Source organism: Bos mutus, chromosome 22 (genome assembly GCF_027580195.1).
Source record: "Bos mutus isolate GX-2022 chromosome 22, NWIPB_WYAK_1.1, whole genome shotgun sequence".
NCBI classification, from domain to species: domain Eukaryota; kingdom Metazoa; phylum Chordata; class Mammalia; order Artiodactyla; family Bovidae; genus Bos; species Bos mutus.
Genome location: NC_091638.1, coordinates 50,398,547 through 50,425,121, shown reverse-complemented (window position 1 = coordinate 50,425,121; position 26,575 = coordinate 50,398,547). Strand labels below are relative to the sequence as shown.

Below are 26,575 nucleotides of genomic sequence, written 5' to 3'. Positions count from 1 at the left end.
GTGCTCAGACTTGTGGGATCCTTTCTGTAATTGGGCTCCGTAGAGTTTAGAAGTCAGGTTAACTTAATACAGTGCAGTGATTAATAGCACTCGTTTCAGTCTGGACTGCCAGGGTTTGAAACTTTGTATTGCTGCTTACCATTGAGATGATTTTGAGCAAATTACTTATTCTTTCTTTGACTGCTTCCCCTTGATGGGTAAAATGAAGTTAATAATCTTTATGTTATATGATAGTCTTGTGAGGATTAACTATATATGTAAAATGTTTAGAATACAGCTTTGTACCAAGAAGGGCTGAGTGTGTATTACTTGGTATCATCACAGGTTTTGGCAGTTTATGAAAATCCTCTAGTACAACTATGAGTCTTGGACACACAAAGTGACTTGGATCAAGATTGGGTACTTTTAAGTTTTTATTTATTTTTAAAATTTTAAGTATTAAATATTTTTTCTTCTTTCTCTTTTGACTGTACTACACTGCTTACAGAATCTTGGTTCTCTCTGGGATTGAACCCAGATCCTAGCAGTAAGAGTGCTGAATCTTAACCACTGGACTACCAGGAAATTCCCTAAACTAAATTTCTGTTTTTGTCTAACAGCCAAAGTTTCAGGCAGAGGAATTTGAGTGTTGGACTTGTGAATTTAATACTATATCTAAAGTACATTGTCAACATGGAGTATCTCAGGATTGTATAGAGGTGCTATTAGATATCCCTTATGTCTCCTCTAGACTATCTTTTCCTTCCAGTGACATTATTATCAAAGTCTGTCCTTGAGCAAACTGTGTTGTCATGAACCCTTTCTTTTTCTATACACAGATTCTGTGTGCTCCTCTGGGCCACTGTAGTTACTTTTTTAAGAACAGAAAGGAGACTCAGGACTAGACCAATTTGGTGTCAGTTCTCTGTGTTTTTCATTTTGGTAGCTATGAAGAGGGTTTGCTTTCCACACACGTGGATACTCTTTTGATAATGTTCTGTTGAGGTAATCAACACACTTGAGAGAATGCTTGTTCCACGGCTGCCCCTTTCTGATTGTGGACATGCATTTGAATGTTTACAGTAGATAACTTCATGAGAAAACGCACCTTAGTTGCTTCTATTCTGCAGTGTTTCCCAAGAACATTCAGAGCCCTTTATAAAAAGCAGAGTGTTTTATGTGTGAGATGGTCACTGAATTTAAGAAAGTCCACTTGAAAGGAATTACATAACAAAACAATTTCTGCTGTTAGAATAGGATATAGACAAATGCATATACTGTTTCTTTTTAACTTAGTTTCATTTATTCAAATAGTTACTAATCAGAGGAAACTGATTTTGTTGTGGTAAGTTTAAATAGAGATTTTAGGAGTTCTAGTTTGTGTTGGTCAAAGCTGTAAAATACAGGTAGAAAGTCTCTGTCCATGGATGGTGGTGCTGAGATTTCTAGTAGCTTTCTTTTCTTCCTGGTTATTTCCCAAAATGCAAAGCAAGAATCAAATTGCACCATTGTAACATTTTGTAATGAACTTGAAGTATTTAACAAACCTAAAGTCACAGCTTTGCTGTCATAATAAAACATTTCAGGCTATTCATTTCTTGTGACAAGGAATCCAACCCATTTCACCAAATTTGGCCTGTTTTTAAGTTCTATTTTCTATTGCCCTAGTTTTATTGGCTTTGTGTGTGTGTGTGTGTGTGTGGCCTTTATTACCTTGATCCAATGATACCAGTTTCCTATTATTATATATACTTTGTGCTCAGAATTGACCTAGGTTTCACGTGGTTTCTCTTTCCCTGAGTTTTATTTCTCATCTGAACATATCACGTCTTTTTCTTGCTGTTGCATCTGCACAGTGTCACTCCTAAAGATGAGCTTCTTTATCCTGTGAGGCAGTAGAGGAAGTATGGAAGCCATTTGAGGAGCATTGCATTAACAGGCGTATTGTAGTCATATGGTGGCAGTATCAAGGAAATTATAGGATGGGTTAGTATTAGAGTGTATCGATTTGTAAATCCCATGACTTCCTGTTTCATGGGTCATGAGTGTCCACGATGACTGTTTTCAGGAAAAAGGTGAAGAGTCTTGTAGTCTGATGGTATGTTTGATTCTTTAACATGTATTGATTACTAACAACTCCTGTCTCTCCCCAGCCTACCTGAGCTTTGTGCATAAGCACAATTTTGGACCCAGCTGTTTGTACTTATTTATGCTTTTACACCTTCTTCCTTTCATAAAGATTTTAGCTGGTTTATGACTTGAGTTGAAACAAGGAAAAAAAAAAAGACGACCTGATATGGTCTGTCCCCTGCCAACCAGAAGCTTCCTGTGGTGTCCAAACAGAATAGTTGCCTCAGTCTGTCAGCACTTCAGTCTTTGAAGGTGGTTTCTGCTTGAAAAGTGGTGACTATTAGCATAGCTTTTGGATAATTGCTTCTCCTTCCTGTTTTGGGATACATTGTTTTTTTTTCCAGATACTTTCCTATTCTTATTGACTTTGTTTTTCCAGAAGACTCAGCCTGTGGTTACAATGTTTCGGGTCCCCCTTTGAACTTTCTGTGGGATTACCCAATTCTGGGATACCCTCACCAGATCATCAGTGCTAAAGAGGGCAGAGGATCTTCTTGGTTAATAGAAAAGGCCATTTTGGAATGACTCTCTAAATCCAGAAACATCCAGACTTTTCCTTCAGTACTTTTTTCTGTTTGGGGTAGCAGTACTTTTTTCTGCTTGGGAGGGAGGGGCCATTGGGAGGGCTTGTGTTTAAGGGGTTCGGAAACAGGGGATTTAAGTGTGTCTTTTGTGTTTTCAAGGCACTAACACCACTCCCGTCTGTATTTAAATGCTGTCCCCAGGTTACGACTATGGCTATGTCTGCGTGGAGTTTTCACTCTTGGAAGATGCCATCGGATGCATGGAGGCCAACCAGGTTGCTTTATACTTCGGTCAAATGATGCTGAAAGGATATATTTTTCATGAGTTGGGAGGGAGGGCTTCAAATGATCAAACTTTGGAAAGGTACCAGAAATCTATACTTAGAGCATTCCACATTCCAACCAAGAGAAACTTTAAAAGAGGCTGAGGAAGTTTCTCTAGTAAATTTAATGGGCACAGAGTGTATTTTAGAAACGCATTCAGTTGTCATTGGATCATTTTCCAAAGACAGTAGGTGGAAAAAAATGACAGGTCTGGAGTTCTTCCCTTCAGAGTGTGACTGAGCTTGGGATCCAGATGCAAAAAAACGATCCTTGCCTGTCTGTGATCTCAAGGAACTTCCTGGCACAGGAATTTTAGGTCAGTACTTGTACCCAGACCTCGGGTGAAGACTACCAATGGCAAGTCCTGTGGCAGTCAGGTCCTGCCTGCATGTGCTACTTTTGCAAGAGGGCCGCTGGGGAGAAGAGACCGGTTGATTGTAGGGGTCTTCTGCATTCATCATTGTTCTTTACAAATTGGAGTTCCGTACTCGAGTTCCTAGCTGCATTATAGTTTGAGCTGGTGAATTGAAATCTGTACTTACCTTATGTTTGAAACACCTAGATGTATTTAGCTTGCCACATAGGACTATCATCTGGGTCTTTAACTGAACCCTGCTTGATAGTTTTGGGGGGGAATATGAAATGGGTAGAATTCTTCTTGTCGTCATACTTCCTTGGGAAAGTTGTTTTCATTGTGATGTCTTAGTTCCTCCATCTGTGAAGTGGGAGAAAGAAGCTTAGTGATATAATTTGATTTTTACATACCCACTGCCTGTGCTTAACACTGTGATTGTGATGTACCCAGAATCTTAAAAGAAGGCTCTGCCAGGGCATACTAGTATTGCATGAGAACTCTTCCTCTTTCATAGCCTAATGCCCTCTCATCAGCTTTGTTCCATTCAGCATGGCTCATTACACTTCACTTTTTCCCTTCTTTGACCATATTCTCCCCTTATGTCAATGAGGATGACATAACTAAATCTTTTGGGATCAAGAAGTAATTAGAAGAAACCTGATGTATCTGTTCCTGTTGTTAGTGATGTAAATACTTCTAGATCCTTAGACAATAAGTGGATTAAGGCTGTATCCCCTTGACAGAGTTCTTGTTTGATTTGTTCAGTGTCCATCATTGAGCTAGTCATTTAACAGATGCTAATTATGTGCCAGAAAATGCTACCTGCCAATATTTGGAGAGAAGAATAAAAGTTCTAGTCTGTATACTTACGGTTGATTCCATTCTAACAATCTGTGCTAATTTGAGAACCCATAAGTATTTTGTTTCTATCAGTGAGTAACTTTTAAATCCTTTACCACTGTGCTAAATACTGTGAGTGGTAGAAACAGAACTGGCAAGCCATAGCAGTTGCCATTTCTTTTGTGCCATTCTCCCAACTGTGTGTTTCTCTTAGAGGGGTGTTGCTTTTTATCATAGCTGATTAATCTGAAAAAATAACAATATTGTGTCTTAACTGCCTCTTCCCTCTATCCCTACCCAAAATCCTATCTATCTAAAGTATCCAGCCTCCTAAAGAGTGATGTCATGTAAAACTAGGGTAGGCTTCTTTAAAAATAAGGATTATCCTTATGCTGGATTTCTGTTAGAGCCACATCTGGAAAAATGTTCATTTACATAAGCTGTGTCAAGTGGGTGAGGCCTATAGACATCTCTCCCCCCACCCTTCTTACACATTCTTTGAACACTGTTAGGACTCCTAGATCCTGCATTAATGACCCTTGCCCAGTGAATGGTACACCAGAATAAAACAAGAGCAAGGCCAGAATTTTTTAAATGAAATAGATTGTTTTGATGGGTAGCCATCCTCACGCTTAGGGTACCATACATTACTCTGTGCAGGAGAATAAGTAAGAGATAGGCTCTGTCTTCTAAGAGCTTATAATCTCAGACTAAGAAAGATGACAGAGATTATATAGTATTTATGAATTGCATAGAGGCAATGGCACCCCACTGCAGTACTTTTGCTTGGAGAATCCCATGGACGGAGGAGCCTGGTGGGCTGCAGTTCATAGGGTTGCTAGAGTCGGACACGACTGAGCGACTTCACTTTCACTTTTCACTTTCATGCATTGGAGAAGGAAATGGCAACCCACTCCAGTGTTCTTGCCTGGAGAATCCCAGGGACGGGAAGCCTGGTTGGCTGCTGTCTATGGGGTCGCACAGAGTCGGACACGACTGAAGCGACGCAGCAGCAGCAGCAGCAGAGTGTCCTCTCAGACAAACTCCAAATTTCTGTCTGGTAACATTTTCAGTGTTCACTAGAGTTATTTCTTAATAAGACATTGCTATGTTCTTATCCTGTGATTATGGTTTGTGCGTCTGCCCTCTGATGCCTCTCACAACACCTACCGTCTTACTAGGGTTTCTCTTACCTTGGACGTGGGGTATCTCTTCATGGCTGCTCCAGCAAAGCACAGCTGCTGCTCCTTACCTTGGACGAGCATCAAAAAAGCAAGAGAGTTCCAGAAAAACATCTATTTCTGCTTTATTCATTATGCCAAAGCCTTTGACTGTGTGGATCACTATAAACTGTGGAAAAATTCTGAAAGAGATGGGAATACTAGACCATCTGACCTGCCTCTTGAGAAACCTACATGCAGGTCAGGAAGCAGCAGTTAAAACTGGCCATGGAACAACAGACTGGTTCCAAATAGGAAAAGGAGTACGTCAAGGCTGTATATTGTCACCCTGCTTATTTAACTTATATGCAGAGTACATCATGAGAAATGCTGGGCTGGAAGAAGCACAAGCTGGAATCAAGATTGCCAGGAGAAATATCAATAACCTCAGATATGCTGATGACACCACGCTTATGGCAGAAAGTGAAGAGGAACTAAAAAGCCTCTTGATGAAAGTGAAAGAGGAGAGTGAAAAAGTTGGCTTAAAGCTCAACATTCAGAAAACTAAGATTATGGCATCTGGTCCCATCACTTCATGGGAAATAGATAGGGAAACAGTGGAAACAGTGTCAGACTTTGTTTTGGGGGGCTCCAAAATCACTGCAGATGGTGATTGCAGCCAGGAAATTAAAAGACGCTTACTCCTTAGCAGGAAAGTTATGACCAACCTAGATAACATATTGAAAAGCAGAGATATTACTTTGCCGACAAAGGTCCGTCTAGTCAAGGCTATGGTTTTTCCAGTAGTCATGTATGGATGTAAGAGTTGGACTGTGAAGAAAGCTGAGCACCAAAGAACTGATGCTTTTGAACTGTGGTGTTGGAGAAGACTGTTGAGAGTCCCTTGGACTGCAAGGAGATCCAACCAGTCCATTCTCAAGGAGATCAGTCCTGGGTGATCATTGGAAGGAGTGATGTTGAAGCTGAAACTCCAATACTTTGGCCATCTGATGCGAAGAGTTGACTCATTGGAAAAGAGCCTGATGCTGGGAGGGATTGGGGGCAGGAGGAGAAGGGGACGACAGAGGATGAGATGGCTGGATGGCATCACCGACTCAATGGACATGAGTTTGAGTGAACTCCGGGAGTTGGTGATGGACAAGGAGGCCTGGTGTGCTGTGATTCATGGGGTTGCAAAGAGTCGGACACGACTGAGCGACTGAACTGAAATGAACTGAACTGATGTTCTTATCCAGATGATCCCATTTCCTAGATTTTTATTCTCCCCTAGTCATGGGCAGAGGTCACCCTGCTAATACTGCCATGTAGTAGAGTCTTCTCACTGAACTGCTTAGACTTCATGATACGATCAGTATCTTTTTTTAAATAACCTTTACCACAACTCAGGGCTTCCCTGATAGCTCAGTTGGTAAAGAATCCGCTTGCAATGTGGGAGACCTGGGCTTGATCCCTGGGTTGGGAATATCCCCTGGAGATGGGAAAGGCTACCTACTCCAGTATTCTGGCCTAGAGAATCCCAAGAGTCAGACATGACTGAGTGACTTTCATTTTCATTTCACCATGATTCAGATGTGTACAAATCATTTCTATAAGAAAAAGAAGAGTGTAGCTTCTGTGGTCAGATAATGTTACTTCCTAGCTGGGTTGTCTCTGGCAAATTGCTTAATCTCCCTTGGCTTCAGTTCCCTCTGTTACTTGTACCTCAGGGGACTCTGGAGCAGATTCAATGAAATCTTGAGTTCACGAGTGCCTGCTGTGTAGCAAGTACCTTTCTGGATGCTGGAAACGCTGCAGTAAACAAGACACATATAACTTCTGTTTTAGTTATAGAAGTCAGAGCATGCACAAGTAGACAAATTTAAAATAATATATGATAGTGCTAAATGCTATAAAGATACTGAAGCAGGGTATTAAGAGAATGCATATGAGGGCAGTTTTAGATGAAGTGGTTAGGGAAACTTGAAGAATAACTTGGCATTTGAGTAGTGACTCTTGGTGAATAATGTATACAGAATACTTAACCATAGTGTCTGGTATCTAGTAAGCATTTGCAACTAGACTGTCATCTCATCCTCCTCTTCCTCTTCTTCATGTCAAATAATTTCCAACCATATTTTGGGAAAAAAATTTCATATATGGATATTCTTTAAGGTAATAGATGTGGATTAAGCTCCCAGTGACATAGCAGTTCAAAATCTTATGAGAGCCATAAGACTGTGGGGGAAGAAGTCCTTAGGGTTAGGAGGAAGTGTTTGTAAAAGATGTCTATTCATCTCTTCTCCTTCCTTCCAAGTTTTGCTTATAGACCAAATCAGTATGGATTCTGAGTCACTATCTTCAGGGCACCTCTGAGTAGTCTGTATGTGTGTTTCTGAGGAGGTTTCTATGAGATGATTTGGATTGAATTTTTTATAACTCTTTGCTATCTGACTCAGTGTGAAGTGTCTTATTTTTCATAGACTGATACTTACAGGTCTGGGGGAAGGGGATAAAGAAGCCTTCTGCTAGCTTGCTTTCTCAGGTATTGTTGGGTATGTGTACGTAGTGAGGTTCAGGATGATGACTGAGGCCGCTCCAGCTCTTTCCCAGTGCCTTAATGGAAACGTCAAACTAACAGGATGCTCTGCAGCAATACTGAGCATGGTGGCCAAGGGGACTTATCAGGGCAGCTCTTAGCCAACAGCCATCTGTCTAGAAAATAACTTCCCGCAGAGTTCTGTCAACTCCTACCATCTCTGTGTAGGAGAACTGGAAAGCCAGCAAACACTGAGGAGCAGAGCATTTTATACCATCCCCCCCGGGAAAGGTATTTCTAGCAGTATCATATGCCCTTGGCTTTCTTTATTGTCCAGGTCCCTGGGGATTGAGGGTTACTGTTACCTCCTGTGTGTGCCATTGCACTGGGACCTGGAGAGGTGAGTAAGAAGCATTGTGGTAGAATATCTGTGTCAGTGGTTGCCCAGTTATACTTGCACTCTCAAACCGTTGTCATTTGGTCTGCAGCATTTTATTCTCTCAAATTTGCAGGTTGATGTTTGTTGACTATTTCTGTTCAACCAACCAGTCACTAAAATGCCCTTACAGGGCTCTGGGAGAAGTTATTTCTGGAGTTTTTACTCAACTTTCCTAGCATCAGTGGCCTTCTTTAGCCAGAGATGACTTGGCTACATGACAGTATCAGCCTGATTTTATAAAGTGCAAGGAAAAGAATGCTGTTATCATCTAACATGAAAATTCCTTAAGACGCTGGCTTATGCTCGTACGTGGGATGAAGGCTGTAGAATACATGAAGTTTTATGAGTGTTTTTTTGTGTCAACAAACTTAAGAGAGTTTGAGCTTTTGTAGATACCAGAATAGCCAGGGTATTTCTGAAGGTATGTGAAGGAAGCCAAATCTTAAGTGGAATCTGTTCCCTGAAATGAGATGAATGGGAAAAGCTTAGTTTTGGGGGATGGGAAGACTGTTCTGAGACCATGATGGAAAAAATGAGCAAAAACCCAGTTTTTTTTTAAAAATCTTCTTTAGGTTGGTAGCAATATTGTATGAAACATTTTAATACTTAAATTGTGTGCTTTCCAGGTAACAAAAAAATAAGAGTCTTTATAAATTCCTGCAAGGCTGTGATGTTGCCTAAACCCTCATGCTAAAACTATTTCACTGAAAAGAATGTGGCATTCTGGCCAGAACTCAGCTGTATAACTTGTGGCTTGAGTCATGTCATTCTTTTGTAAATTGACAATTATTGAAGATTCTCCCTCTTTGAAGAGTTGGGGTATTCAGGAAAATCAAAAATGATTTTAAGGATTGGTGATCTGATTATGCAGTTTGGTTATCTGTCCAGTAATTTGAGTCTTGGCTGGGCACCAAGCAATATATCGTAGTAGTTAAATACATGGACTCTTCTCCATCTGACCTGCTCAGTGGGTAAATACACGGAGGCAGACTGCTTGGGGTTGTTTCCCAGCTCTTGTCACCTTCTACTGTGTAACTTGGGCAAGTGGCCTAACACAACATCTCTGTGTCTTAGTGTCCTCTCATCCTTCTAGGAATTGAATGAGTTAATGCCTGTAAGGTGGTTAGAACTGAGCCTGGCATGCGTGAACATTGAGTGTTTATTTGTTATTAACACGACAGCTTCTCATCTGACTGGAACAAGAAAGTCCTGAAGTTGCAGCAACTCCAGTCTTGGCTTCATGGCATATATGGTTAAAAAAGGATTTGGGGGCAGTGCCCAGGGGATTGTTTTTACATCAGCAATGCTTCTTATTTAGCCTGTTGACTGGGACTGATTTTCAGCATATTGCTTCCAGGTCTCTCTAAGAGTTTCTACTGCCTCAATGTTCAGATCACCAGTTCTCTCGAGAGAAAGGGCAAGAAACGTACCTTCCGTGGAGTATGAAGTAAAGTTAGACCACAATGGAAATCTAGCCTGTGACTTGAAAACCCTAAACTCTTATAACTAGCCCCTGGCGTTGCCATATCTCAGACTTTCTTCAATTATTGTAAAAGGTGCTCTAAATTGGATTCAATTTAGTGTTCTTGAATTTGAGAAGTAAACACTTATCATTTGGCAGTTTTAAGGGGAATTTCTAATGTATCTCCTATGAGGAAGTTTATAATTATTTTTGTTATACATATTTCATGGTTCATTTCTGTGAATTGAAGTAATTTAGTTCCTGATTTGTTCTAAATTGGAAATGTGCATGTATGTTTTAACCTTGTACTTTGACGTTGTCCTATTTCATTCAGCTTGTAATTTTAGTTGATGTTTGACTTTTTTATAAAAATGAGATTGTGCAAAGTGCTAATTTTGGAACTTGATTGAAGACAGTTACTGAAAAAAAAAAGCAGAATATGTATAATTCTAATTATGTAGTTCAGGGATTGCACAGAGGCACAGACTGTCTGTGGTCTTGGTTACAGCTTTGGTTTATGACTTTGTAAACCTCCAGACAGCATAGTGTTAGGAGCACAGATAGGTTTAAGATTCCAGCTTCATCACTTCCTAGCTGTTTTGTTTTCCTTGTCCATAAAATGGAGGAATAATCACAGTACGTACCTCAGAGCTGTTGTGAGATTTCAACATGTAATGTATGTGAAGCACCTGGTACATATTCAGTAGTACAGAGTGATTCTATAACACTGAACTGTACTTGGTTGCCTGGCTTTCTCTTGGCTGCTAATCCACCTCCTGGGACTCAGAGATGCCTAAAAAGTAGCATTGCTTTGAGTGGCAGCCAGTTCATTGACAGCCAGTTCGTGCGGTGCTGTTGTCCAGTGTCTCTTCCGTGAAACTTGGGTGTCTGGACTGAAAGTAAAAGAAGCTGGGTAGCACCTGTCATGACAGCATCTGAGGGACAAGTGCACAGGCATGTGAGGGCAGAGGACCATGGCCATCCCAGCATCCCACAGTGGAAAGCCTTATTTCTGAATCTAGCAATGCTGGTAGTTTTGCATAGGACTGACTCACTTAGGCTGCAGCTGGCATCAAATGTTTATTAGGTGTCTTCTTCACTCAAGTTGACCTTGGAGGTTATTATGCATCTTTGTGTTTCATTCTCCACAGGGCTAAGGGTTCAGATGTTGTCATTCTACCATCTCGCTCATTTGTATGTGAGCTAGATACATAAATATGTACCTATTTAATATGTATTATATATAATATATACACATTTCTTGTTAAGAGTATTGATGTGACTTTGGTAGTCATGGATAAACATCCAAGTTAATAATTATCTTTAATTTCATATGGTGACATTAGTGGTGCTAATTTTGTATACTAATTTTATTTTACTAGAATCTATGACCAAATGAAATTTGTATTTTGTCTGTATAAATGCTGTTTCCAAAGGAAAATATAAAGAAGAAAAAGAAGTGTTATCATGGAAAGTAGATAATTGGTTTAGTTCGATCACTCAGTCGTGTCCGACTCTTTGCAACACCATGAATCATCGCAGCATGCCAGGCCTCCCTGTCCGTCACCAACTCCCGGAGCCTACACAAACTCATGTCCATTGAGTCAGTGATGCCATTCAGCCATCTCATCCTCTGTCGTCCCCTTCTCCTCCTGCCCCCAATCCTTCCCAGCATCAGGATCTTTTCCAATAAGTCAACTCTTCGCATGAGGTGGCCAAAGTATTGGAGTTTCAGCTTCAGCATCAGTCCTTCCAGTGAACACGCAGGACTGATCTCCTTTAGGATTGACTGGTTGGATCTCCTTGCAGTCCAAGGGACTCTCAAGAGTCTTCTCCAACACCACAGTTCAAAAGCATCAGTTCTTCCACGCTCAGCTTTCTTCACAGTCCAACTCTCACATCCATACATGACTACTGGAAAAACCATAGCCTTGACTAGATGGACCTTTGTTGGCAAAGTAATGTCTCTGCTTTTGAATATGCTATCTAGGTTGGTGATAACTTTCCTTCCAAGGAGTAAGCGTCTTTTAATTTCATGGCTGCGATCACCATTTGCAGTGATTTTGGAGCGCAGAAAAATAAAGTCTGACACTGTTTCCACTGTTTCCCCATCTATTTGCCATGAAGTGATGGGACCGGATGCCATGATGTTAGTTTTCTGAATGTTGAGGTTTAAGCCAACTTTTTCACTCTTCTCTTTCACTTTCATCAAGAAGCTTTTTAGTTTCTCTTCACTTTCTGCCATAAGGGTTGTGTTGTCTGCATATCTGAGGTTATTGATATTTCTCCTGGCAATCTTGATTCCAGCTTGTCCTTCTTCCAGCCCAGCATTTCTCATGATGTACTCTGCATATAAGTTAAATAAGCAGGGTGACAATATACAGCCTTGACATACTCCTTTTCCTATTTGGAACCAGTCTGTTGTTCCATGGCCAGTTTTAACTGTTGCTCTCTGACCTGCATATAGGTTTCTCAAGAGGCAGGTCTGGTGGTCTGGTATTCCCATCTCTTTCAGAATTTTCCACAGTTTATAGTGATCCACACAGTCAAAGGCTTTGGCATAGTGATAATTGGTTACCAGGCACTTAAAGAGGGGGAAAGCAAGAGGGAAGAGTGAGTGACTGCTAATGGGTAATGGGGTCTCTTTTTGAGGTGGTAAAAGGGTTCTAGTATTAGATGGTGGTGATGGTTGACCAACCTTGTGAATATACTAAAACTCGTTGAATTGTACAAGGTCCTATGAAAGAGTGAATTTTATGGTGTATGAAGTTTTTAAAAAAGTCTTTAAAATTTGCTTGGAAATTAGTTCAGGCTCCCAGCCCGATAGAAATGAATCCAGGTCTAAAATAAAATACGGATTCACTTACCCACCCCCCCCAAAAAAGTAGTGTGTCAGTTTGTCTGAAAGCTAGAGATTTAAAACTTTGATCTTAAAATGTATGAAGAATTTCTTTGTTAACGGTATCTACATACCATAGAAGAACATTTAAACTTAAAGTCTGAAAGGTGATGGATTCAATTGGTAACAAGCCACATTTGAAGTGGCTGTTAGGCTTGTGCACAGTAGTTGCTCAATACAGTCAAGTGGGCTTTCTTTTTAGTATCCACACAGAAATAAAGGGAAAGGGAATTCCTTGGTGGTCCAGTGGTTAGGACTTGGCATTTTTCACTGCCGAGGATGCGAGTTCGTTCCCTGGTCCAGGAACTAAGATCCTGCAAGCCATGTAAAAAAAAAAAACCCCAAAAGGCCATTTGGAAATTTTTTTTTTAAGGTGATATTCCTTTAACTAGATGCTTTGTAGGTACCAATGTGGATCTTTCTTCGTTTCCTGGAATTGTTAACCAAAGCTCAAAATTGAGGTGTGGGGGTAGAGAAGGCCAAATCACTGGTGAGGCTATGCCCTCCCTGTATATATATATATCTTTCTCAGAGGCTTCCTTTTGGCAATATTGACACTGTGGCTGTCGTCTTTGACCTCTAGTACCAGAGGAATACAGAGGTCCTTTTTTTTCTTTGAAGGAAAAAAATTATTATTTTCGTAATTTAAGTATCATAAAATTCATCCATTTTAAATGTATAATTCAGTAATTTTTAATAAATTTACCAAGTCATGCAACCATAATCGTTAAGATTCCTATTCAGGGATACATTTAAATTAGAAATAAAATTATTTCAGACTTAAAGATAAGTTGCAAAAATAATACGAAGAATTCCTGTGTGCTTTGTACCCAGATTCCTCAAATGTTAACATTTTACCAAATTTGAATGCAGAGATTTTTGAATGTTTCCCTGGTGGCTCAGATGGTAAAGAATCCATCCACAATGCCAGAGACCCAGGTTCAATCCCCTGGGTTGGGAAGATCCCCTGGAGAAGGGCATGGCAACCCACTCCACTGTTCTTAACTGGAGAATTCCATGAACAGAAGAGCCTGGCGGGCTGCAGTCTATAGGGTTGCAAAGAGTCACAACTGAGTGATTTACACTTTTCTCTTGAAGAGGCATCACTGAATTTAACCTCCCTATCACACTCCCTAACTTGGTGGTTGGAGGTACTCTTTGGTTGGAGAGAGTAATATGTAGTTTTGGTGGGTTGAGTGGTTGCTTTGTAAGGTGATAAGGGCTTAAGATATGTTGTCTGTGCTTCCAAGAGGGTTCGCTGCTGGGCAGGACTGAGCTTGGGGTTTAGATTTGGAGGATGGGAAATAGGGCCAGATTCAAATCTTGCACTCCTGCACACTCTAAGGTTTTTGAAGGTCTTTAAAAACAATACAAAAAGAACAAATGTTTTCCCCCATGAGAGAGCTGGCATTTTTTTTTTTTCCCCAAACTCCAAGCTTTTTATTTTGTTTTGAGGTACAGCTGATTAACAATGTTGTGGTAGTTTCAGGTGAAGAGCGAAGGGACTCAGCCATACACATACATGTATTCATTCTCCCCCAGACTCCCCTCCCATCCACATTGGCACATAACATTGAACCAAGTTCCATGTGCTATACAGTAGGTCTTTATTGGTTATCCATTTTGAATATAGCAGTATGTACATGACCTTCCCAAACTCCCTAACTATCCCTTCCCTTCTGGGAGCCATAAGCTAATTTTTCTAAGTCTGTGAGTCAGTTTTGTAAGCAAGTTCATTTGTATCATTTCTTTTTAGATTCCACATATAAGGGATATCATATGATACTTTCCTTCTCTAACTTACTTCACTTGGTAGGAGACTCTTGTGGTCCATCCATGTTGCTGCAAATGGCATTATTTCATTCTTTTTAATGGCTGAGTAATATCCCATTACACACACTATTCCAGATGTGTGTATGTACCACATCTTCTTTATTCATTCCTCTGTCAATGGACATGTAGGTTGCTTCTGTGTATTGCCTATTGTAAACAGGGCTATGATGAACATTGGGGTGCATATATCCTTTCAGATTATGTTTTTCTCCAGATATATGCCCAGGAGTAGGATTGCAGGGTTATATGGTAGGAGAGCTGGCATTTGGATGCCTGATACACAAAGAGGGACTGTATGCTAGTTGGCATTAGACCAAAAAGCAGCAATTACTACTCAAATAACCAGAAAGTTGAGAATTCCTTAAATAGATTGTATTTCACTGTCATTTTTCCAGGGAAAATTTAAAATGTGAGTGCTGATTTTCATAGCTCTTGGTTATAGTGTATTAAATATTAGAAGTCTTTGGATCAACTTTTCCCTTGACTGTATTTTGAAAGGTTTCCTGGAGCCTTCTACCTGGAGCCAGCATGTCGAAGTAGTTATAGAGACTCAAAAGATTCATGTACTGTATGTATTTTATTTTAATACCATTTTATTGTAAATGGGACATACCATGCTATGAAAACTGTTGGTCTATCTGGAGTCACATTGGATATATCAGAAGCAACTCATTTTAGCTTTGGTTAGGGTGGCAAATACTGAGCACTTCTATGTGTACGACCCTGGACTAGATGGTATATGCCTTTTAATGAATGAAATGGACATGTCTCCATATAGTCTAGTAGTAGGAGGCTGTTTAAGCATGTTTTATTTTCAAGACTTTTCATTTTGGAATAATCGCAGACTTTAAAGGGGGTACAAAAATAGTAGAAAGAAGACCAATACTCTTCACTCCAACATTTCATAGTGTAGTCATCAAAATCATTGTTAGCATAATGATGCTAAAGCTGAAACTCCAGTACTTTGGCCTCCTCGTGCGAAGAGTTGATTCATTGGAAAAGACTCTGATGCTGGGAGGGATTGGGGGCAGGAGGAGAAGGGATGAGATGGCTGGATGGCATCACTGACTCGATGGACGTGAGTCTGAGTGAACTCCGGGAGTTAGTGATGGACAGGGAGGCCTGGTGTGCTGCAATTCATGGGGTCGCAAAGAGTTGGACACGACTGAGTGACTGAACTGAACTGAATATAACGAACTTTTCAGATCTTGCCAGTCATCCCCTAATGTCATTTTTCTAGCTTAGGATGCAATCCAGGATCACATGTTGTATTGAGTTGTGGTATGTCCTTTTATGGGGCTTCCCTGATGGCTCAGCGGTAAAGAATCCTCCTGCAATGCAGGAGACACAGGAGACATGGGTTCAAACCTTGAGTCAGGAAGATCCCCTGGAGGAGGAATTGGCTACCTACTCCAGTATTCTTGCCTGAAAAATCCCATGGACCAAGGACCCTGGCAGGCTACAGTCTAAAGGGTTGCAAAGACTCCGACACAACTGAGCAACTTCACACGTCTCCTTTGATTCTCTGTGACAGCTCCTTAGTCTTCCTTTGCTCTAATGGCCTTGACACTTCAGAAAAGTACTGGCAGTTATTTTGTAGGACTTTTCTCAGTTTGCATTTGTCTGTTTTCTTGTGATTAAGTTCAGGTTATGCATTTTCAGCAAAAATGCCCCAGGAGTGATGTGTGTCTTTCCCTATATGTCATCAGATAGCACGTGATTTTGTTCTATTACTAGAGATACTAAACAGACCACTTGGCTAAGGTGGTGTTTGTAGCTTTCACCACTGTAAAGTTACTATTTGAGGTATAATTAACTTAGTAATTAATTGTAATTAGTAAGTATTTTGTGAGGATATACTTTGTGAGGAGATTATATAAATATCCTGTTTCTTAGCATGCCTTTTTCACTTAATTTTAGCATCCATTAATAGTGCATGCATGTAAAGTTGCTACTGTAGATTTTGTCTAAGGGTAATTTTCTGTTTCCATCATTTCTTATACATTTTTTAGAATTCTGCTCTTAAGGATGAACCATTCTATATCCTTTATTTTACTTATTGAACAGAACTAAAAAATGTGTATACACATATATGCATTTTTATATCTATCTGTGTATATATTTAAAAAAAAAAACAAAAAACATGATTTCATCATGTTATCTTCCCCAATTCCAATCCGGTATTACAGCATTCATTCTAGCTTTACCTCCTGGTGGCTCAGAGGTTAAAGCAATGTGGGAGACCTGGGTTTGATCTCTGGGTCGGGAAGATCCCCTGGAGAAGGAAATGGCAACCCACTCCAGTATTCTTGCCTGGAGAATCCCATGGACAGAGGAGCCTGGCGGGCTACAGTCCATGGGATCACAGAGTCGGACACGACTGAGCGACTTCACTTTCACGTTCACGTTCGCCAAAGTAAAAATCCTGGATCTCATCCACAATATATTGACTTATTTGCTCAGTCCTAGAGTATACATAAATTAGTTTCAGAATTGTTCATTCATACCCCTGTAAAAGTGGAATACCATATTTGAGTAGAGGGGTTTTTTTTTGTCTTTAGCCTGAGAGTATATCTCAAAATACTGTTTTCTCAAGTTAGGTTAGTTCTCCACCATATCACCTGTTCTTCTGTGTGGTGGTTATTCATTTCACTGTACAAGAAGTAGAAAACGCAAGTTAAATGAAGAGCATTAACTTCTCCAGTAATCTTTTTTTTTAAAAGATAAATGAGTGGATTTTTCCTTTTGAATAGACTTTGTTTTTAAAGCAGTTTTAGATTCACACAAAAAATTGAGCACCCCACCTCCCCACTTGCACCCACAGCCTTTCTCACCATCCATTGCGGTACATTTACCACAATCACTGATACATCATTATCAACTCAGAGTCCATAGTTTACATGAGGGTTCACTCTTGGTGCTGTACATTTGTGAGTTTGGATCAATTTATAATGACATGTATCACTAATTATAGTATCATGCAGAGTTGTTTCATTGGCTTAAAAACCTGCTGTACTCTACCTGTTCATCCTTTCCTTAATGGTTGCTAGATTACAAATCCCTTTTTTGGTCTCCAAAGTTTTTCCCAGAATGTCATGTTGTTGGGATCATATAGTATTTAACTTTTTGCACATTGGCTTCTTTCACATAGTAATATGGATTGAAGATCCCTCCGTGTCTTTTTGTGGGTTGATAGCTCTTTTTTTTTAAAGCTCTGAATAATACTTTATTGGCTGAATGTACCACAGCTTGTTTATTCATTCACCCATTGAAGGACAACTTAATTGCTTCTAAGTTTTGGCAGTTATGAATAAAGCTGCTATAAAAATACATCCATGTGTAGGTTTTTATATGGCATAAGTTTTCAACTCATTTGGGTAATACTAAGGAGCATAATTCCTGGATCTCATGGTAAGAGTATTTTTAGTTTTGTAAGAAATTGCCAAACTGTGTTCTACAGTGGCTATAGCGTTTTGCATTCCCATTAGCAATGAATGAGAATTCTATCCTCGCCAGCATTTGGAGGCGTCAGTATTCAGGATTTTGACCATTCTAATAGCTATGTGGCTCTTTGTGTGTGTGTGCATGCGCGCGCTCAGTCATGTCCAACTCTGCAACACCACAGATTATAGCCCGCCAGGATCCTCTGTCCATGGGATTTTCCAGGAAAGAATACTGGAATGGGTTGCCATTTCCTCTTCCAGGGGATCAAACCTGCATCTCTGGCATCTCCTGCATCGGCAGGCGGCTTCTTTACCACTGAGCCATCTGGAAAGCCCTGGGTAGTGGTAACTCATTTTAATTTGTATTTCTCCAATGACATAGGATGTGAACATCTTTTCATAAGTTTACTTGCCAGCTCTAAGGTTCTCCCCGACCCTCACTCCACCCCTGTTCTTTAGCAAGTAGAGAAGGTTCCCATCTAATTCTGCTGAGAGTTTTTATCATGAATGATTGTTAAATTTTGTAAATGCTTTTTCTGCATCTGTTGATATGACTGTATTTTTTTAAGCCTGTTATGATGGATTATGTTAATTGATTTTTCAGTTGAACCAATCTTGCATTGCATACTTGTTGTAACCAGTTGGTTACAACATATAATTCTTTTGATACATTATTGAATTTTATTTGCTTGTATTTTGTTGACAGTTTTTACTTCTACATTCATGGGTGATACTGGTTCTTTCCATGTAATATCTTTGTCTAGTTTTAATAGTAGGGTGATGTCTGCTGCACAGAAGGCTTCCATGGTGGCTCAGCGGTTAAGAATCTGCCTGCAGTGTAGGAGCTGCAGGAGATGCGGGTTTGATCCCTGGGTTGGGAAGATCCCCTGGAGGAGAGCATGGCAACCTACTTCAGTATTCTTGCCTGGAGAATCCCATGATCAGAGGAGCTTGGCAGGATCAGTCCATAGGACCACAAAGAGTTGGACATGACTGAGGGGACTTAGCACAGCACACTGCTGCATAGAATGAATTAGGAAGTATTTGCTCTATTTCTGTGTTCTGGAAGAGATTATAGAAAATTAGTATAATTACCTTAGATGTTTGATAGGCTTCATTAGTGAACTCATCAGGGCCTGGTGCATTCAGTTTGGGAAGATTATTAAAGATTATAATTTCTTCAATAGATATAGGCCTATCCAGATTGTCTTTTTCACCTTGTGTGAGTTTTGGCAAATTGTGTTTTTCTAGGAATTGGTCCTTTTTCATCAAGGTTATCAAATTATGGTCATGGAATTGTTCATAATATTTCTTTGTTATCCTTTTAATGTCCATGAAATCAATACTGATGGCCTCCATTTCATTTTTGATGTTAATAGTTTAGTCTGGTTAGGTATTTTTAGTCTGATTAGGTATTTTTCCATTTTAGTGATATTTTAAAAATCCCAGGTGTTGGTTTCATTGATATTTCTCTATGAATTTTCTGTTTTTAGTATTGTTGATTTCTGCGCTGATTTTTATTTCCTTGGCTTCATTTGGATTTAACTTGTTCTTTTGATAGTTTTCGAAGGTGGAAGTTGAGATTATTAAGTTATAGATCTTCATTTTTTCCTATTATGTGCATTCAGTGCTATAAGTTTCCTTCTGAGCACTGCTTTCTTTTCTCTGCATCCCACAAATTTCAAAAAGTTATGTTTTCAGCTTCATTTAGTTTCGAATTTAAAAAAGTTCTCTTGAGAGATTTTTCTTCTTTGACCCATTTGTTATTTAGGAATGTGTTATTTAATCTCCAAATATTTGGAGACTTTACAGCTGTCTTTCTGTTATTGATTTCTAGTTTTATTCTGTTGTGATCTTAGAACATACATTGTATGATTTCTGTTTTAAAAGTGTTAAGGTATTTTTTTGTGTTTTTTTTTGTTGGTTTTTTTTTTTGTTTTTTTTTGCTCAGAATGCTGTCTATATTAGTGAATAATAGTCTATAATCATTGAATAGATTATTACTGTTATTTTGATGTGTGCCCTTCCGAATTTTCCTGTGCACATGTCGTCTATAACCTTTGTATTTGCAAAGTAGGATTATCTTGTTGTTTAGTTGCTAAGTTGTGACCCCATAGACTGTAGTCTGCCAGGCTCCTCTGTTCATGCAACTTCCCAGGCAAGAATACTGGAGTGGGTTGCCATTCCTTCTGTAGGATAATCTTGAGCACTTGATTTTATAACATTTTCACTTCAAGTATTGTGGACCTCCTTCCTTGCCATTAAATACATTTTTCGCACATCAATTTAATGACTTTATAATGCTCCATAGTATAGGTTACCATGATTTAACTAGTTCTTCATTTGATATTTTGAGATTGCTTCTTTATTTTATTAAGGAATGCTATGATGAATGTTCTTGTGGCTAAATAGTCACACATCCTTAATTATTTCTTTAAGTTAATTCCCCCAAGTAGACTTGCCAGATTAAGAGGTTAGCATATTTTATGACTTAATAAATGTAGTCAAATTGCCACCCAGAAATTTCCCAATTTATTTATTTATTTTTTTTACCAACAGTATTTGAGAGTACCTGTCTTTCCCATGTCCCAGTGGGTGCAAAGTGTTAATAACAAAATATTTGTATTGAGTAGTGGTACATGAATATTTGTTATTGTATTATCTACTTTTCTATGTGTTTGGAATATTTCATAATTTTTTAGATACATTACCAGTGTAGCAAATAAGGGAATGATTTAATTTTGTCTTAGGTTATTAGTGAAATAGAATGTTTTTATATTTGATTACTACTTTTTTCTTTTGTAAATTGTTGGTTCCTGATACATACATAGTCGGGTAGAAGTAGAAAAGCAACAGGACACCTTATTCACCCTGTCTAGTCTTAAGGTGAATAAGGAGAAGAAAATGGCAACCCACTCCAGTATGCTTGCCTGGAAAATCCTATGGACCGAGGGCCTGGTAGGCTATACAGTCCATGGGGTCGCAAAGAGTCAGACATGACTAAGTGACTAACACACAGTCTTAAGGTAGATATATATGGGATATCTATTAGAATTTTTGAAATGCTGAAAACAAGTATACTACCTGAATATGACCTGGTGTTTCCCAAGAATTATCTCTCAGGAAAGAGAATCGCCGCCCCCCCCCCCTTTTTTTTTTAAAGAAAGCAAAGAAATTTAACAGTTTCAGTGATTATTCCAGGATTATAATCTCAAAAATAAAATATCAAATAGCATTTTTATTAAAACAAGTATTCAAATTCATGTACAGGACCAGTGAAAGAATTGATTATTGTAGTTTCATTACAAAAAGTACTCCTGGCTTAGGATAAACTTCCCCACAATAACATTATTCACAGATTCAGAATGTGGTATAGCTTCTTAAAATTTGTTTAATTGACATATAGTTGATTTGCAGTGTTGTGTCAGTTTCTGCTGTACAGCAAAGTGATTCTATTATATATACATTTTCATATTATTTGCCATTATGGTGTATTGAATAGAGTTCCCTGTGCTGTTCAGTAGGACCTTGTTGTTTATCCGTTCAATATATAAGAATTTGCATCTGCTAACCTCACACTCTCAGTCCATCCTCCCCCCACTCCTGCAGCCACAAGTCTGCTCTCTGTGTGTGTGAGTCTGTTTTTGTTGCATAGATAAGTTCATTTGTGTTATAAATGAACATTTATGTACAGATTTTTGTATAAACAAATTTCAGTTCTCTTGGGTTTATGTCTAGGAGTGGAAATGCTAGAGCATTTTGTTGTTGTTGTTGTTTTTCAAGAGCTTTCTCCTAATGGATTAGGCTCCATATTGGAGTGGTGTGGTATTGAAAACACAGAATACTCACAGTTCCAATGATCAGGTTAAAGTTCTTAGATACCTTGGGCATTCACACTGCCATTTTGAATTTTCCCTTGGACTGTGGATTGTTTTTTGTGTTTTAAGCACTTGCTGCCTTGGACATGGATCAGCCTTTGTTACTTGGTTTTGAGCATATCCAGAAATTGCAGTTGAGCAGTCAGGTTTCTTCTTTTCATTCCTTACAGGTTCTCCTGCTCAGAGTCAACTTTTTTTTTTTTCTTTAATAATTCCTGAGGTATCTTAGTTTAAAGATATAGAGTAAAGGTGTTTTTCTTTCTTCTTCTTTAACTTGATTCTTGTGCACTGTGAATCCAGAGCAATGCATGAATTCACTATGAACTGGAAGACAGCTCATAGAAACATTTGAGCTTATTCCTATCATATTTCTAAGCTTAGCTGGACCTCTTTAAGGTCAGAGAACATGAGTCTGAGTGCCTTGCCTAGGAAAGTGCCTCTTGTGTCTCTTGAGTACTTGGTATGAATGGGACTCTGTTGTCAGGCATGTGCTTTGGTAATTTCAAGATAGTACTGAGCCTCAAAATCAAGATTGTTGGGAGAAATATCAGTAACCTCAGATTTGCAGATGATACCACGCTTATGGCAGAAAACAAAGAGGAACTAAAGAGCCTCTTCATGAAGGTGAGAGAGGAGAGTGAAAAAGCTGGCTTAAAACCCAGCATTCAAAAAACTAAGATTGTGGCATCCAGTCCCATCACTTTGTGGCAAATAAATGGGGAAACAATGGAAACAGTGACAGACTTTATTTTCTTGGGCTCCAAAATCACTGCAGAGGGTGACTGCAGCCATGAAATTAAAAGACACTTGCTCCTTGGAAGAAAAGCCATGATCAACCTAGACAGCATATTAAAAAGCAGAGACATGACTTTGCCAACAAAGGTCTGTCTAGTCAAAGCTTTGGTTTTTCCAATATATGGATGTGAGAGTTGGACCATAAAGAAGGCTGAGCACTGAAAAATTGATGCTTTTGAACTGTGTTGGAGAAGACTCTTGAAAGTCCCTTGGACTGCAAGGAGATCACACCAGTCAATCCTAAAGGAAATCAGTCCTGAATGTTCATTGGAAGGACTGATGCTGAAGCTGAAGCTCCAGTACTTTGGCTACCTCATGCAAAGAACTGACTCATTGGAAAAGACCCTGATGCTGGGAAAGATTGAAGGCAGGAGGAGAAGGGGACGACAGAGGATGAGATGATTGGATGACATCACCGACTTGATGGACATGAATTTGAGCAGGCTCCGGAAGTTGGTGACGGGCAGGGAAGCCTGGTGTGCTGCAGTCCATGGGGTCACAGTTGGACACAACTTAATGACTGAACTGAACTGGCAGCGTATAATGTGCTAAATATTTGTTTCTGTATGGTAATGCACACTGAAAGTGGGGTTTCTGACTGTTCCTTCTTCATAAGCCTTTAGTGATCTTTCTGCACAGTTAGAGGGCTCTTATCCTTCCAGCTTGAGTAGCCTCTTGACCTGCCAGATTCTGGTACTTCTGTTAGGTTTCTACCCTATTATGTTTGGTAGCAGACAGTAATATAGTATTGTTGTTCTAATAGAGGTCACCACATCTTGTTTGTCGTACTCCAGGAAATAGTGAAAGGAAGAGCTTGGAAAGTGCAAAGTAGGTTGTCAAGGGCCTTACATTTAGTCTTTAAAAACACAAGGGAACCACAGGAATGACACTATAGGGAAACTCTTGTAATAGAATATAGACTTGACTAGAGGGGAGAAACTGCAGAGTAAAAAGTCTGTTAGAATCTGAAGCAGAAATTGAGATGTGAGGAGATGATGGCTTCCACTAGGGGGTGGGAGCAGGTATGTAATGAAAATGTCAGGCTTGAAAGAAGACTCTTTAAGGTTTGGTAACACTGGATATTGGACAGAGGGACAAGAGAGAGCAGATTTAGAGGCCTCTCAGAGGTTAGAAGAACAGTAATACCTTGAACAGAAAGTAAACATCTGTAAAAGGAAGGCATTGGGAAGGGAGAGGTGCAGATGCTTGTTGAGTGTGAAGTTGACAGCAGGATCTCTAGGTTACTGATGGAGATTCAGTACTGGTGCCTGGCAGAATATAAACATGTGGTTTTTTTCATTGTTAGTTTTTATATCTTTTGTTCCACTATTTAACTAGTTTTCACCTTTTTTTTAAGTCTTAGTCTTTGGGGCAGAATAATACCTCCCTCTGCCTATCACCAATAATCTCCAAAAGCATCTAGATAAGTTAGGATTAGATTTGGTGAGTGACAAAACTCACCAAAAAACTCGCTCACAAAACTAGAATTAACTATGGCTTAAATTGAGATGATTTATTTCTCTTTAACATAAACGAAATCTAAGCCATCCAGGTGTTCTTAGGGTGGTATGATCGTCAAGGATTCGGGCTCTTTTCATCGTGTAACCCTATCATCCTCAATGTGTGGCTGCGACCTGATTGTCCAAGGTGGCACCTTGGATGTTGGCCATCACTTTGACTTGCCGACCAATGGTAAAGACGAAAGGATGAAAATGGACATTCCTTTAAGAATGAATGCTTCCTGAACTCTGCGAGTACTATTTCTGCTTATGTCCAGTTTATTCGAATTTAGTTACAGCTTTACTTAACTGCAGGGAGGTTGAGAAAATTCTTATTCCAGGCAGCTGTGTACCCAGTTAAAAATCAAGGATTTGCTTCCAAGAAAAAGGAAGCAAATAGTCATTGGGAGACTACTCTGATTCTAGTAATTTTCCAGGCTAAGAACCAGATTCCAAATTCTTTTAGGTCATGTATGAAACCTATTTTTTCAAACTTTATCCTAATAATTAAAAAATTATGAATAATAAAATACTAATAATAAAATAATTATCACAGTAATAAAATTATCCTAATAAAAATATTAAACAATAATAAAATATATAAATAAAATATTAAAATGTACACTTCTGTTTTTGTATTTTTTAAAATGTCACATAGACTGAGGACTAGTAGCTAAATAGACACTGTGGAATAGACAGTGCTGATATTAGTGTCTAAATAGTAGCTAAATAGACACTAAATACTAGCTAAATAAACACTAAATAGACACATAGTAGCTAAATAGACACTGTGGCATAGACTGTTGATATTAGTGTCTAATATTTGAATTCAGAAGCTAGAGAAGTTAGAGGATGATAAAGACCATATTTTAACTAGGCAGCTTTGGGTATAGCCTTTCTGTATGAGTTGTTCTATGACTTATTGTTTGTAAACTGTACGATTTATAGAGGGCGGAAATAGAATGCTCCTTCCCTGAAGGCAATAGCATTTCTGCCAGGCTCCTGTTATCTATATCTATCTATATATAGATAGATATGCCTTGATCCTACTTATTGCTGGCTCTCTCACGTAAGTGTGGTTTATCAATTTCTCCTCTATGGGTAACATCCAGCTTTGTCCATTGTATGTGCTGCTCACAGTGCATTTTATATGTGGTGAACTGTGTCACACAGTTGACCTCTTAGCATAAACTCTCTTACTCCATTTGTCTCTCTTCACTTCTGGCAATAATAAAAAACACTTTCCAGTGTGTGTTTCTCCTGATAAGAATTTCAGGTCAAGATATATGCTCCTTATTTGTTTAAAATGATACTTGTTTGTTGTTTGTTTGTTTGTTTTGAAAAATTATCATAAAAAAAATCTTTATGAGAGCATTGCTAGATTTTGTTCACTACTGAACCCCCCATATTTCATCTGCTGTGAGGAAATAGCTGCTCTTGAATAATGAAAATATAGCCTGTTCTGGCTACAGATTCTGGGGGATGTGGAGGCAGTAGGATTCTGGGGGATGAGGAGGCAGTAGGGAAAAGGTTAAAGGCATTTTTAATCTGTAAAACCCTAGAACTCTTCCCACAAAAAGAAATAATCTCAGTATACTGAACTGCAATATTTTGGAGAGGAGCCAGCTGTGTTGTAATGTTGACTACCTTCCTAAACTTCAAACTGGTGTGCACTGCCTTTTGACAGGACAAAACACAAAGTCGGAACTATCCTAAAAAATCTAGACATGCCTGCTCTTCTGTGTGCTGGAAACTTCAGGATGCTTCCTGACACTGCTCAAACCTCTCCCCTATTTAATATGTTTTTCCCCCAGTTTTTCTTAAAAAGAAATTTTTATTTATATGATCACTTATCTTGGTTATTCTGGTGATCGTCAAACAAATAAAAGGGATGCCTTTTAATATACTAGATGGTGTATCCTTCAGATCAGATCAGATCAGTCGCTCAGTCATGTCTGACTCTTTGCAACCCCGTGAATCGTAGCACGCCAGGCCTCCCTGTCCATCACCAACTCCCAGAGTTCACTGAGACTCACGTCCATCGAGTCAGTGATGCCATCCAGGCATCTCATCCTCTGTCGTCCCCTTCTCCTCTTGCCCCCAATCCCTCCCAGCATCAGAGTGTTTTCCAATGAGTCAACTCTTTGCATGAGGTGGCCAAAGTACTGGAGTTTCAGCTTTAGCATCATTCCTTCCAAAGAAATCATAGGGCTGATCTCCTTCAGAATGGACTGGTTGGATCTTCTTGCGTCCAAGGGACTCCAAAGAGTCTTCTCCAACACCACAGTTCAAAAGCATCAATTCTTCGGCGCTCAGCCTTCTTCATAGTCCGACTCTCACATCCATACGTGACCACAGGAAAAACCATAGCCTTGACTAGACGAATCTTTGTTGGCAGAGTAATGTCTCTGCTTTTGAATATGCTCTCTAGGTTGGTCATAACTTTCCTTCCAAGGAGTAAGCGTCTTTTAATTTCATG

General features: G+C 39.3%; 1 protein-coding gene across 4 annotated transcripts in view; it reads left to right on the top strand.

The window, feature by feature from the left end:
• Window positions 1-26,575, top strand: part of RBM6 (RNA binding motif protein 6) — an 89,739-nt gene that overhangs the window by 35,571 nt on the left and 27,593 nt on the right. For 3 of the 4 annotated variants that reach the window (XM_070359901.1, XM_070359902.1, XM_070359904.1), the window contains one exon: window positions 2,835-2,908. The exons of the other annotated variant lie outside the window; for it this stretch is intronic. In XM_070359901.1, coding sequence (XP_070216002.1) covers window positions 2,835-2,908 — 74 coding nt within the window. The remainder of the gene's footprint in view (window positions 1-2,834; window positions 2,909-26,575) is intronic. 4 annotated transcript variants of the gene reach the window in all.